Below are 18,442 nucleotides of genomic sequence, written 5' to 3'. Positions count from 1 at the left end.
GAGCCTCGCTCTGGTTGGCATCGCGTACGAGTAACTTCTTATCAGTATTACTCCGTACATCAGGCCGAGATGCTGTGACTCAGAATCCCGATGTGTGCCGTGTCGCACAGACGACGGATCATCATCTCACTTACTGCCTGCGCATCTACAACGTTGCCAAGGACAACTACAACCTCGTCCTGGAATAGCTAGCTAGCCTGCCGGATTCGCTGATGCCTCCCAGCCAACAGCTTACAGTATTATACGACGGTAAGCTCGGGATAAACATCGCTAGCAGATACTGGTTGTCAGCACAACTAGACTACTACAAGCATGCACTTCGGTAAGGAGAACCGACTCACGTTCGTCGCTGGAGCGGCATCTCCCTGCGTACTCTCTCTAGCTCGTCAAGGTCAATGTCCACGAAGCCAACTTCCTCGACGGCCCCGTCTTCCGCGTTGCCTTCTGCGTCCGCCACGCCCTTTAGGCAGAGCAGCACTTTGCCCCATGGATCAACAACCATGCTGCGGCCGTAGCTGGCTCGCTTCTCGTTGTGGCGACCGACCTGGGCTGCCGCGACCACATAGCTTTGCGTCTCAATGGCACGAGCTCGGAGCAAAGTCTCCCAGTGAGCCTCTCCCGTGCGCAGCGTAAACGCACTGGGATAGGTGATGATTTGTGCCGGACGGGCAGCCCAGGGACTTTTGCGACCGGGCTGGGCGAGGGCGAGAGCTGTTTCTGGGAAACGCAAGTCAAAGCAGATTAGGCTGCCTATTCTGCCGACGGGAGAGTCAATCGGGGCTGTGAACTTTGTGCCTGGCTGGACGGTGGCGCTCTCCCGGAGGGCCCCATAGTCAAATACGTGCAGCTTGTCGTACGTGGCCGAATCCTGGATAACGCCATCCGAGTTGATATACAACGCCCGGTTCAGGATCTTGCGTGTTGGCTGGTCGGCCTCCTGGCCCAACACGGTATCGTGAATGCCGACATGGACGGCGATGGAGTGGGCCTTTGCGGCGGCTCGGAGGCCTTGGACAAACGGAGAAGACGCTTGTGGGACGGCTAGATCTAAGGAAGCCTGAGCATTGACAGCGATGTAGTCTGATGCCTCTGGGAGAAAGAGAACCTAACCGGCATTTGATCGTCAGCTTGGTTCGGCCCAGATAGAGCGAATCGTAGACATGGGCGCGATTATCTGAAGATGATGAGCCAGTAACTAGAGGGAATGGAGATGACGCAGAGCAGGAACAGGCCAGCGGCAATTTCTCCGGACCTCTCTTGTCCTAGACATGAGGTCACATTCCTCATTCTCCAGAGATACGCCTGGTATACTTTGGACAAAGTACTACACGAGTACCAAGCAACCTCTCCTTACCGAGAGTATCTCGCGATCGGAGACAGAGTCTCACTAGAGTCTCAGCATATGAGATGAAATTGTTGTAAAACAAAGGGATGCATGTAGCGGTACTACTTGGTAGGAGTGGTATTGCGGAGACAGGAGTAAACACGGGGTATATGAGAGAGTTTATAGAGAGAGTGAGAGAGAGGCCATACTTGAGCTCCGGCAAGGGCCGCCTTGGCAACCAATCTCACACACTGGTTTAGATTTGCGGTGATTGACCCGGTGGAGCAAATCTGGCCGACAGCCTAGACGAGTGCGAGTGAAACCATCGATAAGTTAGAAGTGGCTCTTTTAACTGTCTCTGTTGGTAGCGAAAGATGCAGAGTGTTTAAGACGTACTGCGATAGCCATCGCTGTATATCAGATTGATTGGTGGGATGCTCCCGACTGACACAGCTAGCTTGGTTTGAGGTATGAGAATTATGGATAAGTAGCACTTGTAATTATATAAGTAAGAGGTGAGAGGTGAGCGATTTCCTTTGCTGGTTGAGTGAAAATGCGAGCTCTGATCGTAGCATCTGCTGAGTGAGCTCTCATAGAGGTGAACTGAGGCTACAAGTTGATATTCTTAATTGGCGCAATCTCGCCGTGTCATTGCATAATCGAGGCACATGTGCTTTGCGCAAGTACCGCCTATGTGCTTGGGTAATACATACTATACTAGGTAGTATTTGGTATCTGAGCACACGAGATGCCCTCTAGCCTTATGAATCTAGCCAGCTTCACTTTGGCCAATCTGTAAAACAACCAGTGCAAATAAAATATACAAGAGTCATCACGTCCAAATCCTTGCTGGATCGCTCTTATCGCTGCAGTGTCATCTTGCATAATGGGGCAGCCCTTTGGCTAGCAGCAATACGATACGATACGATACGATACCCCAATCCATAGCCCCTCATTCTCACTGCTGCCACCTATAAAAAAACAAGCCACACTGAATACCCGAGCGTGAGGCAGCAGATGGCAAAAAGCTTAGTCCAAGCCTCTTCTTGATTCACATCTCCGCATTCATCATCCTTCTTCTCGTACGACCCAACTTCGGAGAACATCAGACGGTGATTGATTCTTCCATCATGATGGAGCTGTGAGGAAATTTCCATTTCGTTCGGCTGTTCAGTTTCTGCAATTCTTTATAATTAAAAATTGTGGCTGCTTGGTATAGGCGATATTGCGTTCGGCTCATAAAGCGTCATACAGTACATTTTTTTGCAGGATAACTTCAATCGGTGCTTGTTCATCATGTTTTCGCTACTACTTCATTCCATCTTCCTCCTCTTGACCGTCGTCTCAGCCACGCCGTCGCAGTACTGCCTCTTTGGCCTTCCCCGCGATGAAGCCGACTTCTGCATGGCCGTGTCGCTCTATCACAACCACTCGACGGAAGCTCACGATATCTACCTCTCATTTGCCATAAGGCGATCTGCCAGTTCCAACGGCTCTCACGCACTGGGATGGACCGCCATAGGCGCAGGCCCCCAGATGGCCGGATCCCTCATGTTTGTGCTCTATGGCGATCCCGAATCGTCCGATAAAGCCAACCCGACGCTCAGCGTGCGGACGGTCACAAAAGGCCACGCACTGCCTCAGCTGATTGCCCAGAATGAAGCCACCAAGGACCTGGATGTGCGCATCTCGGAAACGAAATGGGCCAAGACTCCAGATGACGAGATGTACGTGGCTTCAGCGTCCATCATCTGCTACGCCTGCTCCAAATGGCAGGGCACGGAAATCTCACCAGAGACGGTCTCGCAGCCGTGGATCTGGGCGTGGAACAAGCAGCAGCACATGAAGAGCTTTTCGCAGGACCAGCAGCTGGAGATGCACACGCTCATTGACGGATACGGCCATTTCTACGTCAATATGGAGGAGGCGACTTCGCACAAAGTCAGCGGACCCCCGGCCTTTGACGTCACTGGCGAGGATTCCAATATCGGCACATCTGATCGGCCCATGGAAGAGACAAAGACGGGACTGTGGCAGAAGCTCATTTCGCGGCCTCTCGCCCATCTTCACGGTTTCTTCATGATGACTGCTTTCTTGGTTCTGTTCCCCGCTGGTGCTATGGCCATCCGCTCAGGATCAGACAAGTCTTTCCGATTCCACTGGGTCATTCAAGTCGCAGGTCTCGTTTCAGCCTTCAGCGGTGCAGTTCTCGCTATCATCATGAGCGACAGAATCTTTGGATCGCCTCATCAGATCGCTGGCGTGGTCATCTTCTCGCTCCTGTTTGTCCAAGCGCTGCTCGGCTGGCGGCACCACATGGACTTTATACGCATCTTCCGCCGCACGTGGATCTCTTACACGCACGTCTATCTCGGGTTTGTGATACTCCTAGCTGGCTGGGCGAACGTAATAAGCGGTCTTGTGCTGTACGGCTTCAGCAAATTCGGCACCATCATGATTGGGCTCTTTATTCTGCTTGAGCTGGTGGGCGTGGGTGGATGGTCCTTCCTGGCGAAACGCCGCTCTCAGGCTAAGAATTCGGGCTATAAGGAGACACCTGAGTCTTCGGCAGCGTACTTTGCTTTGGACGATATCCCGGAGAGTGATGAAGAGGAGGATGTGCCAGAAGACAGGGGGCTTATGCAGAAGGGAGATGATCGAAATTAACCAAGTTAGTTGCTTTTTGGAGTTTTGATAATATAGTATGTATTCACGCAAGTCTTTCTATTTGCTCCCTTGGCTGAATGAAGAGGCTTGGATTATGAGGTGCTGTTATTTTTAAATGACCTGATGTAATGAGACGGATGGAGAATTATCTGTTGGCAAGATAGGAACCAAAGCAATACTTCGTTTTAAGGAAGCTCAGAGAGTCACAGCTTAACATGACTTAGACTGAGAGACTCAATTCATAAAACACGAGCTGGTTTGCTACATTTGGACACAATTGACATTCACGCATTAACAATTTCAAAGCCAAAAGCCGTCTATTCGGAAGCATTCTTATCATACCTCGCTATATATCTCATTGACGCTGCTTCCCGTCTCAGCCAAAAATAACTCGCTGCCTTTGAAATAGCGCGTCCCGAAACCATAGTCACATGCCTGCATAAAGGGGCACATTTCATCCCATCCTAGCCCATCCATTCATTCAAATAATATGCACGTGAAAAAAGAAAGGAGGAAAAAAAAAGAAGAAGAAGAAGAAAAAAAAGAAAGAAAAAGAGACGCATTTCTCCCAAAAACAAACCAGACTTCTTCTTTCAAAAGCCCACCGTCTATTTTCTCATCGATCATCGCTGTTAGCTAACTGGGTATTTCAACTATCACTGAGCCCGCCCATGGTTTCTGGATTCCCGCTCCCTCAGGTTTCCCCCTGGTCCCCGCCGTGATCATTAATTAATTATTTAGGATTCGAATTGTCCAAATGTATATAAGCGTGTTGCAACGCCTTGGCTTCTCGGCCATCTCTTTCTAGCACAGCGATCCAGTCACGAAGCTGGATATTCTTCCCCTTTTCTTTGTCCTCTCGCCACGTGCCCAGTCTGTTTCGGCCTTCTGTAGTCAACGCCATGTTGCCGGGAGACGATACGTTGGGCACGCCGTTCGGACCTTTGCCTGGTCCTGGAGTGGCTCTTGTCGGGGTACTAGCTCCGCTTCCTCCTCGGCCCACGTTCATCCAGTCGTAGGACTTGGTCTTCTTTTTGCCAAAGAGGCCACTCTTGCCTCCCAAACCTGCAAACATGCTACTGGTTATGTTCTGATTTGCATGGCTACTAGCTTCTTGAGCTTTCATTTGCTGGGTCTTCTTCAACTCCTTCTTCGTCATCGCCTTTTCCGTCTCTGGAGCCACTGATCCGGGCGTGCCTGGTGCTACGCTTCCCGATCGTGAGGCTGAGGTGCCTGCGTCAGTTATGCCGTCTTTGCGCATCTGGCGTCTACGCAGCCGAGCCTCTTCCCACTCGCGCTCTTGCCTGGCCAAATCTCGCATTGTTAATGTTGCGTAAGAAGCAATCTTTGGCAACTTTGCGGGTGGCTGTTTGACGGCTGTATCGCTTGCGTCGGCAGGACCTGTAAAGTGTGAGTAGATGATATTCACGAGGAAAACATGGAAGTGTTAGTTAGCTTACGCTTTAAAGGACTGGTACCGCTGCCAGTCTCGGTGTCTTGTCCAGTCCCATTCGCATCAGTAGCCTTTTCCATGGGTTCTAACGGCTCCGCGTTCATTGGAGCAGCAGCTTCTGCCCACTCTGAAGGTATTTCTCCATGAGACGTCTTTTGCCGTGTTCTTGAGATAATATTTGCGTCTTCAATCAACTCACGTACTCTCTGTTTCGTTGCTATCGACATCAGAGCAAGCTGGTCCACTAGATAGGCGTCTTGCGGAATGAAAGAACCGCTAGTTTCCACTATAGTGCCATCCGGCCCCGGTTGTGTCTTCACGGTAACTTTGGGTGCCGCAAAGTTCTCCGGCAGCTTCATCTTCCCCATAGAATGAGTGTTGTTCTTGAGCTCAAGATTAAGACCGAGATGATGTTCGCGGGCAACCTTTTCCGCTCTGCGATGCAGCAGTGCCACGAGAAGAAAAGGATCGTTGATCTCTTGGGTTCTCTGTACAGCAAGCCGCATTGTTGAATCCTGCCATGCCTGCTCAGCGGCCTGACTACTGTACTGCTGTTGTGACAATTCCGTAGGCTGAGCAGGTTGGTTGGCAGGGCCAGCACCGTAAAATGTTGACTTGGAGCCCGGCGGATAGTGGGAAAATCCTGTCCTAGCCTCTGATATTGTCTCGAGGGCATTCGAGTAAAGCTCTGCCATGTACTGCTCTTCTGCCCGGAGATCGATTCCCGTACCAGCCAATGAATCGGTCACGTCATACTCGTAGTCTTTCGTTGGCCTTTCTGCTGGCTTCTGAGGAGGGCCCATCACACCAGGAGTCTGCATCTGTTGAGGTGCTACTTGCGGCATGGGCTGCATTGTTGCGTTTGTATATTGGGGCATTGAGATCGGAGTCGGTAATGGAACTGGAGTTTGTACTGGTCCTGGCATTGGCACTTGCATTGGCGATTGTGCTTGCATCGGAGAATGCATCGGAGCTTGCATTGGCGTTTGCATTTGTACTGGTGTATGCATCTGCACTGGCGTTTGCATCTGAGCTGGCTGAGGCGTATGCATAGTGGGTGTTGATACAGTCGGCGATGCAGCTGGAAGACTCAAGCCTTGTGGAGGATGCCCATTAGTGTACGGCATAGGATAACCAGCTGTTGCAGGCGGTGTTTGCGCATGAGCTTGAGGATAGGTTGGTGATCCAGCTGGAGGTGGGGGAGTGGCCGTAGGCACCGGGCTCATGGTGTATGGTGAAGCAGCATACGGCGATCCAGGCTGTGACATGGGGCCATCTGTTCGAATTCGTTTGTTGGGAGGTAGCGCAAAGCCTGACTGTGATGAGGTCGCGGGAGATGGGGTTGGCTGAGGTGGTGAAAATGCCCGCTGTGGAACCTGCGATGGCGGAGCCTGTTGCTGCGGCTGTGGTTGCGCCATGGTGTCTGGATTTTAAGCAATGGAATCAAACGAATGTCCCAGTAGCAGCGAATTCAACGAATCCGTCCCACGAGGCAAACGAAAGCCGGGGTGGGTGATGGCGGCTGCGGCAATCGAGGGCGCTCAACAGGCAGCGAAGCCTGTCACGGTCACCGTACCTCGTCCCATCCGACGCGCAAAATCAGCACAAGTCTCTCGAGCGGAATGAGTATTTGCTTCGCTGCAAAAAGGACGGCTCCTGGAAATACGATATCGGGGGTTTCGGAGATGGAAATGCGCTTCGTGCGGTCGTCGTTAAAGGGCCGATGATCTGGAGGCGATCTGTATGAAGTTGAAGCTTCGTAGCAGAGGTTGGGGGTCGCGTAAATTTAAAGTCACGTGCACGGAAGCTTCGCAGCCAACCACGCGTCACTACCCGAGCTTTAGCCGCTGCTATTGTCTCTATTCACTGCAGGCCAATTGATGCCGCCATGAATAGCTTCAAACTTCACGTTATCTCGCCTTGACTATCCTTGAGGCTACCATCCGGCTATTGTTGCGTCCTTTGCGCAGCGGGTCGAGGCCATTGGCGCTGAACTGAAGCTCACACTCTATTATTAGGATAACCAAAGAACCTTGCTCTCTCCGTGCTGATGTGAATTATTGTCTTTCCCCCTTCTAGGCAGATATATTTGACCAAAACGCGATCATGGCATCCAAGCGGAAGGCGTCTGCGATGAATGCAGCCGCTCAAGACGAGCCAGTAGACCCATCTGACGAGCTCATGTTCCTCTGTCTTGGAGGCGGCAATGAAGTCGGACGGTCGTGCCATATCATCCAATACAAGGGTAAAACGGTCATGGTGAGGAAATTCCGAGACGCCCTCAAGCTGCCATGTGCCCCGGCTAATTGTTATCCGCCATGTCTAGCTTGATGCCGGCCAGCATCCTGCATACGATGGCCTCGCAGCCCTTCCATTTTATGATGATTTCGATCTTAGCACCGTAGATGTGCTCCTTATCAGCCAGTAAGCGATATATCCCATGCACAATCCCCATCTTCCTACATCTGTCGAAAACCAAAAAAAAGTATATGCCAGGCTATAGGCGAAGGACGAGTTGGTACTCTTGCGAAGGAAAAGGGCATTGTTCATCTGCACAGTGATGCCGCGGCGTGTGCCCTGATGCAGTGTCTCTCTTCAATTGTCTATATGTCTCTCTGTCTCTCTATCCACTTGTATGCCAGTTATGAATACAATATGTTCTTCGCCCGTTCACACTCTTGCCCGAGATCCATCTCTGTTGCCTTGTGATATACCGAATCCAATACGACCTGCTACCACTTCACGACGGGGAGCCTACACGACGTCTCGAATCTTTCGCTAACCCGAGGCGATAGTTTCCACATTGACCATGCGGCATCGCTGCCATATGTCCTAGCCAAGACCAACTTTCGCGGCCGTGTCTTTATGACACATCCAACCAAGGCCATCTACAAATGGCTCATCCAAGACAGCGTTCGTGTAGGAAACACGGCGTCGAACTCGGCGACCCAGCTCTACACAGAACAAGACCACCTCAACACCTTTCCGCAAATCGAAGCGATTGACTATCACACTACTCACACCATCTCTTCCATCCGCATCACTCCCTACCCGGCAGGACATGTGCTAGGAGCAGCCATGTTCCTTATCGAGATTGCCGGCCTCAACATCTTCTTTACTGGCGACTATTCCCGCGAGCAGGATCGACATCTTGTCTCAGCAGAGGTTCCCAAGGGGCTCAAGATCGACGTTCTCATCACCGAGTCAACATATGGCATAGCTTCTCATGTACCGCGTGTTGAACGAGAGCAGGCTCTCATGAAATCCATTACAGGAATCCTCAACAGAGGCGGCCGAGCGCTACTACCGGTTTTTGCTCTGGGGCGAGCCCAGGAACTACTCCTGATCCTGGACGAGTACTGGGGCAAGCATGCTGAATTCCAAAAATACCCCATCTACTATGCCAGTAACCTGGCCAGAAAATGTATGGTTATTTACCAGACATATGTCGGTGCCATGAATGATAATATCAAACGATTATTCCGAGAACGTATGGCCGAGGCCGAAGCTAGTGGTGATGGAGCAGGCAAGAATGGACCTTGGGATTTCAAGTACATTCGCTCTCTCAAAAACCTGGACCGCTTCGATGATGTTGGTGGCTGTGTCATGCTCGCCAGTCCGGGTATGCTGCAAAACGGAGTGAGCAGAGAGCTCTTTGAACGTTGGGCCCCCAGCGAGAAGAACGGCGTCATCATCACTGGTTACAGTGTCGAGGGCACCATGGCCCGACAGATTATGCAAGAGCCGGATCAGATCCAGGCCGTCATGTCTCGAAGCATAGCAGGCGCGCGCCGAGGGCCAGGAGCTGATTCGGAGAAAGTTCTTATTCCCCGACGCTGCAGTGTTCAGGAGTACTCTTTCGCCGCCCATGTTGATGGTGTAGAGAACAGAGAGTTCATCGAGGAGGTCGCCGCACCTGTTGTCGTACGTTATTTCGTTCCCTATCAAGCGTCTTGCTTCAGAAATGAGTGACTTTTGACTAATCAGTACTAACAACGTTATATAGATTCTTGTTCACGGCGAGCAGCACAACATGATGCGTCTCAAGTCTAAGCTGCTTTCCCTCAACGCTAGCAAAACCACAAAGGTCAAAGTCTACTCTCCCCGTAACTGCGAAGAGCTCCGCATCCCCTTCAAAGCCGACAAGACTGCTAAAGTCGTCGGTAAGCTGGCTTCTATCTCACCTCCACAAGACATTGACGCCTCCGCACCTCTCGTAACCGGCGTGCTTGTCCAGAACGACTTCAAGCTCTCACTCATGGCCCCTGAAGACCTACGTGAATATGCTGGTCTCAACACTACGACCATTACGTGTAAGCAGCGACTCACACTGAGTGCTGCGGGAGTGGATCTTGTCCGCTGGGCACTGGAAGGGACTTTCGGTGCCGTTGAAGAGCTCCCTGAAATGCGTCGCATCAAGAGCTCCAAGCCAGACATGGACATGGATGAGGAAGATGAGAAGATGGCCGAAGATGCAGACGAGGAGGTTGCCAACCTGGTAGCAGCTTACCTTGTAATGGGCTGCGTCTCTGTACGTTATCGCACCAACGGCGAGGTCGAGCTGGAGTGGGAAGGCAACATGCTCAACGACGGTATCGCTGACTCTGTCATGGCCGTCTTGTTCTCCGTTGAGAGCTCGCCCGCCGCAGTCAAGCGCTCCTCTGCCAACAGTAAACATTCTCACTCCCACGACGAGTCTGACGACCGCATTTACGCTGCCCAGCCCGACAGCAAAAACCCCCACGCCCACATCTCCCCTGCCGACCGGCTCGAACGACTCATGTGGTTCTTGGAAGCTCAGTTTGGTGCCGATAACGTCGCCCCCGTAGAGGACCCTAAGCTCCCGCCACTACCTGCAGCATCTCCAAAGGAAGAAGAGCAGAAGAAGGAAGAGGAAGAAGACGAAGCTGTGAAGGTAGAAAAAGCAGAGGAAGAAGAACAGAAGCATACCAACGGCACTGATGCAAAGGCAGAAGACATGGACGTTGACGACAAAAAAGCAGCTGAAGAAGATGAAGCTAAACAGCAGCTCCAGGAGCGACAGCTCAAGGAAATCGCCCGTCTACATAAACTCGGCATCCCCGTCCCCGGTATCTCCATCAAGGTGGACAAGATGACCGCGACGATATGGCTGGAGGATTTAGATGTGGAATGCAACAACAAGGTGTTTGCAGACAGAGTCCGCGCGGTGGTAGAGCGAGCAGTGGAAGTTACCGCTCCGCTATGGGGATGATGGTGATAAGGGATAGGGGAAGGGGAAGGAGAGAAATTCTAGGAAGGTATAAATTACTACGAGAAGGGAAAAGGAACTATCGGACATGGAGCTTTTGAAAATTTATTTGACATGGCGCGGAGTAGTCAAAGGGGGACGAACACGATACTTAGATGGATATACACAGCGTTGAAGAAAACCCCCAAAGATGTAATTTACAAATACAAAGAAAAGAAATCCATTCATTGACGAATCAGATTGTTCATGTTTATAGTGGTGATAGCAGATTAGCAAGTATGCCATCAAGTTTCTCCTTTTACATTCTACTTTTCTACTTTTACATAAAGTGCATGTGTGTGTCCACGTATAAAAGAAACAGATGCAAGATATAATCATACAGAGGGCAGTGGGCTATTACTAGCTCACCAAGTCTACTACAGAGTTGGAAAAGGAGACAAAAAGAAAAATAAAATAAGGAAAAGTAACATTGATACCACAGATAAGACACCGCTTCCCCGCTTACTCCAGGTAATTCTTCAGCTCCTCCGACTCTTCTATCAGCGTGTTGAAAGAGAAAGGCGCAAACGGCCAACCCGCAAACTCTGCAAACTTGGAGAAGGACTCGACCCACGCCAGTCGGAGAGAGTGCAACATAGCACTTGTACCCTCCATACAAACCAAAATGGCAATTGCTAGTAGAGCTGTTAGTACTATAATCGGATAAAGAAAATAGTGTGTATGTGTCACTTACTAAGGAAGAACCACAAGTAGAAGCCGATGACAATCATGATAACGCCAAGCACACCTGGCTTTGTAAGACAGGGGCCAATAGTCATATCCCAAAGGACAACACTGAGCTGCTGGTGGGCAAGTGACAAGGCCCAAAGACGCAAGTAAGACGCGGTGTGAGAAACGCAGTTCAAACAGAATTCTACATAAGATGTGTTAGAATTATTCAAGGGCAGTTCATGTCGAACGGAGATGGGTTGCTTACCAATAGTGTGGATGATTTGGTGAATCATGACTTCGCTAAACTCAAATTCCTCGTGCTCCTCATCAATATTCTGAGAAATCATGGCAACGCCTTCGTCCTCGTCAAAGCTATTGCCGCGTCCGCCGACCAGGGCCTCGCTCTCATCATCGCCGTCCAGGGCGCTAACCCGGGAATGCTCGCCGATGCCTCGGTAGCCTCGAGCACGAGTCTGGCTGTTCTCCCAGCGAAGGTAGAAAGGCTTAAGGAAGAGCAGGATGGGTACTTGGGCAAAAGCGAGGAGCAGAAGAACAGTCTGAACATACTCCTGACCAGCATACAAACGCTCGTCCAGCTTTCCGGGCTGCAAGAACATGTAGATCAACATGTTCAGAAGACCAGGGGGGTTCCTTCCAACGGCTGGCCAATCAACAGACCACTTGTAGATGATACACACAACGAGATAACCAAAGATGGACTGGAAAAAGATCATGCCGGGGATGAAGTTGCCCCAGATATCAATGGGCTTCTTGAAGTGTCGGGCGTTGATGTAGGAGAAGCACAGCGAATAGGTCATGTGTGCCCAACCAAGGATGATACTCATCTTCATCTTGTAACTGTTGGTGAAGAGGAGGTTGTTTTCAGTACCGTGCCAAGCCCAGTCGAGACCAAAGGGGTAGCGGTAACCGTTGTCGTTCAGGACAGCAGTAACCGTATCGCCCTGCTTCCAGTTGTCGGGACGCTCGTACTCCCATGCGCTACCCCAGAGAGTCATGGACTTGGAGAAGACATCGTTGTACATGAGACCAGTGAAAACAGAGAAGACAGCCATGACCAAAGCGATATATCGGCCGTAAAAGATCATAGCAAAGAGTTCAAAGGAGACTTTCTTGAGCGACTTCTCCCAGTAAATCATGGCCAAAGCGGCAGCAAGCATAATGACGGCGTGTCCGAGATCACCAAACATGACAGCGAACAAGAATGGGAAGGTGACGATGACTGGCAGAGCAGGGTTAACTTCCTGGTAGGTGGCTGTGCCGTACGCGTTGACAATGGTTTGGAAACCCTCTGTAAACTTGTTGGTTTTAAGGTAAGTTGGAGGCTTCTTGTTCGTTCGAATCTCGTTGACAATGGAGGGAACAGATAGGCCAGCCCGGTTGGTGACATCTTGAAGCGTAGATCGGATGAGAGGCATATCATTGGTGGGGCACCATGCCTCGGCGATGAGAGTTCGGCGAGCCGAATCGTAGGAGAATAGGTTGAGCGTGCTGTACACGGCCTTCTCCTTAGCGATCAGCACCGTCCAGGGAGCCAGCGACTGGGAGATCTGGTTGAGCTCTGCCTCCAGCGTGGCTTGGGTGTTTCGGAGGACATTCTGGACATCCTCCAGACGGTTGTTCACCTCGTGAATCTGGTCGCGGCGGAGTTCGCTGTTCTCGTCGACGTTGTAAACATCGGCGCCCATCGACTCGGAGATCTTGCGGATCTTGTTGAGAATCTCCTTGCCGTGGGCGAAGATGACGAACACGTTCTTCTGGATGGCCTCGTTGTTGGTCGGGTCGATCAGCGGCTCCGGGATCTCCGACTGGTTCATGTACAAGTTTCCTCGAAGGGTTCTCCAGAGGATACGCTCAAAAGCGGCGACGCGGTCCCTGTTGATGACACCGGCGACGAATCCAATGTTCATGCCGGAGAATGAGCGCTCAACGTCGGGCGCGGTGTTGTGCTGCTCCATGTCGGACAGAAGAGGCGCATCGTCGTTATCGGTTGACGCGCGGATCTCATCGACGTTGCCGTGAGCGCGATCGAAAAAGCTTCCGGCCTCTCGCAGAACCCAGCGCCACTCGGTGAGGTCACCCTCGCGCTTCTTCAGTGTCTCATAACTGTCGTTGAGGGCGGAGATGCGCTGCTCAAGCTTCTGAGATCGCTCAGCAAGCTCATCGATTTCCGACGTCGATGGGGACGCAAGCTTCTCGGCATCAAGATCCAGCTTTCGCAGAGTAATTCCAGCCTTCTCCATCTGAGCATAAAAGTAGCCTAAAGATTAATTCGTTAGTTGGAAACGCGGTCGAGCGGGATGGTGAGAATTATCTCGTCGGTGACGTACGCAGCTGTCGCTCCACATTATCGAGACGTCGAATCTCCTGAGTAAAGGTTCGCTGGAAAGCGCTGACATCCTCATTGAGCTAATTCCACAGAGAAAATACGTTAGCATATTAGACCTAGGCCAGCAGCATCGCGGCCGGGGAGGAAGAAGGGGGCAGGAGATATACATCGCGGAACTGGCATAGTCCAAGCTCTCCGAGCGCAGTAACAACCTCCCGACCGATTTCGTTGGAGACGTAGAGCTGCACCATGCTCATGTCCGCCGAGCGGAACGGCGTGTCCTTTTGCGGAGCCATGGCGACGCTGGCGACTTCAAAGACGCCCAAAGACTCAGTCGGCTCGAGGGATTGGGGTTGATGTCGAACTGGAATAAAGAGAGACGGGCGAAGACAGAGCTTCTTTTGGAGATGGCAAGTAGAACACAGCAGGCGCTTAGCGGTTGAAGCCAGCCATAGTCTAGGGCGGCGCCGCGAATTGTTCCGTGCTCATAGGTACCTGCGTCCGTCACGTGCACAGCCTCAAAGGCGTCTTTGGGGAGGCTTCAGCTGCGTGTACCAAATACGGCGCCCCCGTCGGAGCCAAAACTAGGGCCGTATCAAGGTTTCAAAATAGGCAGCATTGTGGTACATTGCTTCCTTTTGCATTCTTAATGAGTAGAAAGAAGCTTTACTTTTTACTCTGATATTGGAGCTTGTGTATTCTACATTATCGTGGGGTTGAGTGAAAGTTAAAGTTCGCAACATTTCATCTAGAGCCGCTGTACAAAGTACTTGATGGTTGATCATTGGTACCTGTTCAATACCAGTATTCAATTTCCTAATTTGGCAACATATGACTGCATCAGACTCGTCATCACGCCGGGGGCCATTCACCGACAAAGCCTTTAATACAGGAGAAAGACAGGAGAAGAAAGAAAGGAGAAGAGACGGGCATTTTTCATTCATTTATTCATTCAATTAGCAGTAAGACCATAAGAGTCCCATAAGCAGTGAGAGATGATAATAATACATGGTGCATAATGCGCGGTCTAAAAAATGGATATCGCCTGGCATGATGCTTTGGTTCCTTAATCCCCTTGGCCAACCTGCGCCCTTTGCTATCCGATGATACGCCTGAACTTTTTTTTTTTGTCTTTTCCCTCGCTAAACTGAACGCTGAGCAAAAAATGCTTTTGGATATCCTTCCAGTCCCAAACACCGTCCGATAGATGATATGAACCACGCTCTTCGCGAATGTGAACAATAAGAACGAAGAAGAGAAAAGATCCGATCAACCCTTAGAAGCGTAAACAGATAAAAACAGAAAACCAGCAGAAATAAAATTCTGAAAATAGAGAAAATAACAATTGCGTCATTATTAGAGACGTCGTCCAAACATGAATGAGCCGTACATGCCTCCGACTTCGGCGATGGCAACGGGGACCTTTCTCATTCCCCAGCTCTCGGCGCCCATCTTCCACAGGCGACCGCCGTTATCCTGAGTCGTGCCATCGGGATTTCTCCGCACAAGCCAATAGCGAGCGCCGAACTCTTTGGCAGTCCAGCCTACTCGCTCAAGACTCTTATTGGCCTTGGCGGCCCGTTCATAGGACCGCTCGCCAATTTCAATCACATGAAGAGGGGCAGAAGCCGGGGCCAGCAGGTCGCTGGCACTTCCGATGATCGTTTCAATATCCGAAATATCAATGTATTTCAAATTGTGAGGCAGGGATGTTCTGCCTTGGAAAAACAGCCCATGAACGTCCGTCATGTTCAGCCCTCGGCCGAGAGCGAGCTCCTCCAGAGACTGCGAGAGTCTAACAAGCTCAGGCAGGTTTGACGAGTCCATTCGGCTACCCCGTAGGCTCAGCGAGCGCAGAGTAGCCGGTAGTTTCGGTAGAAGTTGGTCTACATCAGACTTGCCCAGCAACAGGTGGTTGCTTGGGTCAGTGGCAAGGCTGAGGAATACCAACGACTGGGCTGCGGGGTGGAATGAGATGAATTGAAGAACGGCCTCCGCAGACAGTTCTTTGCATTTGGCGAGATTCAGGTGAGTTAGTCTCGCAGTTGTAGGGATGGAGAGAAGAGCTTGGTCGGTAATGCGTGTGGCGGCAACATCCAAATGAGTGAGTCCAGGCAACCGAGGCAGGACCTTCTCAAAGACGGCAGATGGCAGGCTGAGACACTTGTGGAAAGACAGCTTAGTGACGGTAAGCGCCTCGGGCCACTCCTCTCCCAAGATGCTGGAGAAGGAGTTCTTGAAAGAGTTAGAAGAGCAGCCGCAGAAGTCTAGCCCTTCAAGCTGAGGTGAGTGGAACAGCAGCTGGCGCAGAACATCGCCGCTAAGATCGTCGTCGATGTACTCTTGAGCCAGGAATTCTCGGAGGTAAGGAGTCAGCTTGAGACACTGAGCAAGAGTCTCTGATGTCAGATTGCGAGCCTGTGCCCTCTCGCTGGCAGTGCTGAAGAACATGGAGGGGTTGAAGTGACTAAAATCCAAGCGGCGGACGATTGTGGCCAGGGATGGATATGTCGTAATAGTGGCGAGAAACTTGCGGAAGATTCGTGAGTGGGGAATAGTGATGTGTCTGTAGAGAGTGGTGAGAGTAGCAGCATGAAGAGATCGAGAGGTGAGTAAGAGCGACATCAAGTCGGCGTTTCGAGTTGTCAATCCATTAGGAGGGAGCTCAATAAATAGAAGATCGACGATTGCGCCTGTAGCAGAGAAAACACTGGTCAGCATTCAGACTCAATAAAACTGTGGGTTTTCGTTTTTTTTTTTTTTCCTAGAAAAAAAAATTGACAAATATTGTCAATTTTAAAAATAAACCCAGATTTTCCAACATATACTTACTCAACACTTCGCTCGGTAGTCTCTCCAGCGGTGATCCAGTAGTCGGGTAGGTTTCATGAGGCTTCTCGACGATAGCTGGGGCCGGAGTCTCCCATGTCATGTGCAGCCTGGATAGATCCTCAAAGCTTCGGCTGGCGAGCTTTCCCTTGAGAGGAATCTCCCGCCATCCTCTAAAACCGTCGGCAGGATACCAGAATCCATGCAGTCTGCTATTTGGCTGTGTCAGAGGGGGCTGGAAAGCCGGCGGAGAGATCTCAATCACTGGCGATTCGTCGACGATCACCTCCTCTGGCGCCTCGGTGTACGACGAGATTTTGGATCGGGTGAATGTCTGGGCGAAGCCATCGTCGTTCTCTCGCACCGACGAGAAGGAAGATCGCGAAGCTGTCTCGGAGGGCGGAGAGATTGCGCGAGCCATACTCGAGCCCTTGTAGGGGTTGGAAGCAGCAGATTCGAGCACCGAAGGTCGTCGGCGCTCAAAGCGTGGGAGGGTGGCCATGGATAGTATATATACGCCCGCGCCTAGCCAGGAAAAAAAAAGTATATAAAACCAAACGAAAATTTAGTCTGGGTGTGGCGCCGAGACTAGTGGGATTCTGTATGTAATGACTCTGATCGTAAGAGGAAGTGGAGAGGGAAGGGCTTTGGAGGGGCCTTTTCGATGGGAAGAACGTAACACGATGGGGATAATTTGGGGGTTCGTGCGTCTTTTTGTCCTTGGAGAGATGAGAAATGGCCCTCTTTCTTCTGGCGGGCTCTCCTTTGCTTCTCCTCGATCACAGATGGCCAACAAAAAACCAACGGGGTGGTGAAAATCGGAACGAAAGCGGAAGGGCTGAGGGCGTCTTGGAGGAGCACAGCGAAGCTATGATTACACCTCCAGCAGAATGAGTGATGAGGACGACTTGAAATTTCTCGGTTCACGACAATGCAGAATATCAGAAACGCAGTGCGGGAAAGCTAGATAAAAGGGTCTTTTACGAGAGCAGGAAAGCAAAAGGGCCTCTCCAGTGGCGGCTTTTGTGGTGGTTCTGGGGATTTTTATGTGTAAGTTGAACGTCGTCCGAGTCGGGCAGGGGGGGTGTGGATCTAAGGCGAACTTTCGCAGCGGCAGGTGCCAGCAACGCGACCGTCCAGCACGTTCGGAGCCTTTTTGGGTGCAAGCGTGTACCGCTACTTCGAAAGGGGTATGCGCAAGCTGCTGGGTCGTGCGCTGGCAGGCAGAGGAGGTCTCGGTTGGGCAAGGGAGGGGCGTGTGTGGAGCGACGCAGCTAACGCCCGTACCGGTACCTGCGGTGCCTGGGCCTGGAGCCCAGCTTGCGTGTGCCAGCAGCCGCACATCGTTGCTGCATCCCCCCAGGATTTGCGACATGCTGCTTGGGGGCGGCGTGCCGGAGATGCGCAGTCCCAGGCTGCTTGCGCCACTGCCAGGGCATCGCACAGGGCCTCGCGCAGAGCGTCTGCCGCCGGCTTCTAGGGCTCTCCAATAGGGCCCTCTTAGGGCTCTCCATGGCGGGAACGTGTTGGCACGCGGCGCCCCCCATTAGCTCACTGCACACCTGGATTGTGTAATGAAAACCGGTGACTGGATGCTTGTGCCCGTCAGGTGAGCAGCGCTGCTGCGAAGCGCAAGAGCCACTTGGAGAAGGGGCCCAATTTAGCACAAAGGTTATTAACTAAAGAGCAGCAGGCCAATTGCCCATTATTCATTCACTTCCTTAGCAGGCCTGTCCATATTCGCCAGGCTTCGACGTCTATCCCAATTGCAGCAATTAGTCCCCCGTCACCGCACAGCACCGAGCAATCCGCCAAAGGCCACCCCGAGCGGCATCAGCGCTGGAAACAATAGGCCAGCGCTAGATGCCATTTCCCTGGCCA

The 18,442-nt window shown here is 51.5% G+C and overlaps 6 protein-coding genes across 6 annotated transcripts; 2 read left to right on the top strand and 4 right to left on the bottom strand.

Moving 5' to 3' along the window:
• Nucleotides 1-158: 158 nt before the first annotated feature.
• Nucleotides 159-2,176, bottom strand: GGI43DRAFT_188524 (carbon-nitrogen hydrolase). The gene is made up of 4 exons (XM_083199921.1): nucleotides 1,721-2,176; nucleotides 1,534-1,626; nucleotides 342-1,105; nucleotides 159-270 (listed from the first exon to the last, which is right to left on the bottom strand). Exons 1-4 carry the CDS (start codon nucleotides 1,730-1,732, stop codon nucleotides 240-242), a joined length of 900 nt encoding a protein of 299 aa, XP_083057415.1. The 5' UTR covers nucleotides 1,733-2,176; the 3' UTR covers nucleotides 159-239.
• GGI43DRAFT_413516 (cytochrome and DOMON domain-containing protein) lies at nucleotides 2,078-4,347 on the top strand. Its single transcript, XM_083206916.1, has one exon. The coding sequence runs from the start codon at nucleotides 2,621-2,623 to the stop codon at nucleotides 3,989-3,991; it is 1,371 nt and encodes a 456-aa protein (XP_083057414.1). The 5' UTR covers nucleotides 2,078-2,620; the 3' UTR covers nucleotides 3,992-4,347.
• Nucleotides 4,348-4,357: 10 nt separating this feature from the next.
• Nucleotides 4,358-6,952, bottom strand: GGI43DRAFT_188515 (uncharacterized protein). The gene is made up of 2 exons (XM_083199920.1): nucleotides 5,452-6,952; nucleotides 4,358-5,392 (listed from the first exon to the last, which is right to left on the bottom strand). Exons 1-2 carry the CDS (start codon nucleotides 6,860-6,862, stop codon nucleotides 4,725-4,727), a joined length of 2,079 nt encoding a protein of 692 aa, XP_083057413.1. The 5' UTR covers nucleotides 6,863-6,952; the 3' UTR covers nucleotides 4,358-4,724.
• Nucleotides 6,953-7,352: 400 nt separating this feature from the next.
• Nucleotides 7,353-10,910, top strand: GGI43DRAFT_413513 (cleavage polyadenylation factor subunit YSH1). Its single transcript, XM_083206915.1, has 4 exons — nucleotides 7,353-7,703; nucleotides 7,771-7,868; nucleotides 8,240-9,368; nucleotides 9,451-10,910. The coding sequence occupies exons 1-4, from the start codon at nucleotides 7,551-7,553 to the stop codon at nucleotides 10,675-10,677; spliced, it is 2,607 nt and encodes an 868-aa protein (XP_083057412.1). The 5' UTR covers nucleotides 7,353-7,550; the 3' UTR covers nucleotides 10,678-10,910.
• Nucleotides 10,911-14,163, bottom strand: GGI43DRAFT_413512 (H(+)-transporting V0 sector ATPase subunit a). Its single transcript, XM_083206914.1, has 5 exons — nucleotides 13,900-14,163; nucleotides 13,734-13,812; nucleotides 11,651-13,663; nucleotides 11,408-11,587; nucleotides 10,911-11,348 (listed from the first exon to the last, which is right to left on the bottom strand). The coding sequence occupies exons 1-5, from the start codon at nucleotides 14,026-14,028 to the stop codon at nucleotides 11,176-11,178; spliced, it is 2,574 nt and encodes an 857-aa protein (XP_083057411.1). The 5' UTR covers nucleotides 14,029-14,163; the 3' UTR covers nucleotides 10,911-11,175.
• Nucleotides 14,164-14,882: 719 nt separating this feature from the next.
• Nucleotides 14,883-17,179, bottom strand: GGI43DRAFT_188454 (uncharacterized protein). The gene is made up of 2 exons (XM_083199919.1): nucleotides 16,565-17,179; nucleotides 14,883-16,425 (listed from the first exon to the last, which is right to left on the bottom strand). Exons 1-2 carry the CDS (start codon nucleotides 17,061-17,063, stop codon nucleotides 15,089-15,091), a joined length of 1,836 nt encoding a protein of 611 aa, XP_083057410.1. The 5' UTR covers nucleotides 17,064-17,179; the 3' UTR covers nucleotides 14,883-15,088.
• Between the last annotated feature and the right edge of the window lie 1,263 nt (nucleotides 17,180-18,442).

This window comes from Trichoderma evansii (assembly GCF_050947405.1).
Source record: "Trichoderma evansii strain SZMC 28006 chromosome Unknown GGI43scaffold_21, whole genome shotgun sequence".
Lineage (NCBI taxonomy): Eukaryota > Fungi > Ascomycota > Sordariomycetes > Hypocreales > Hypocreaceae > Trichoderma > Trichoderma evansii.
The sequence above is the reverse complement of the archived record's forward strand: the minus strand, read 5'-3'. Positions and strand labels throughout refer to the sequence as shown.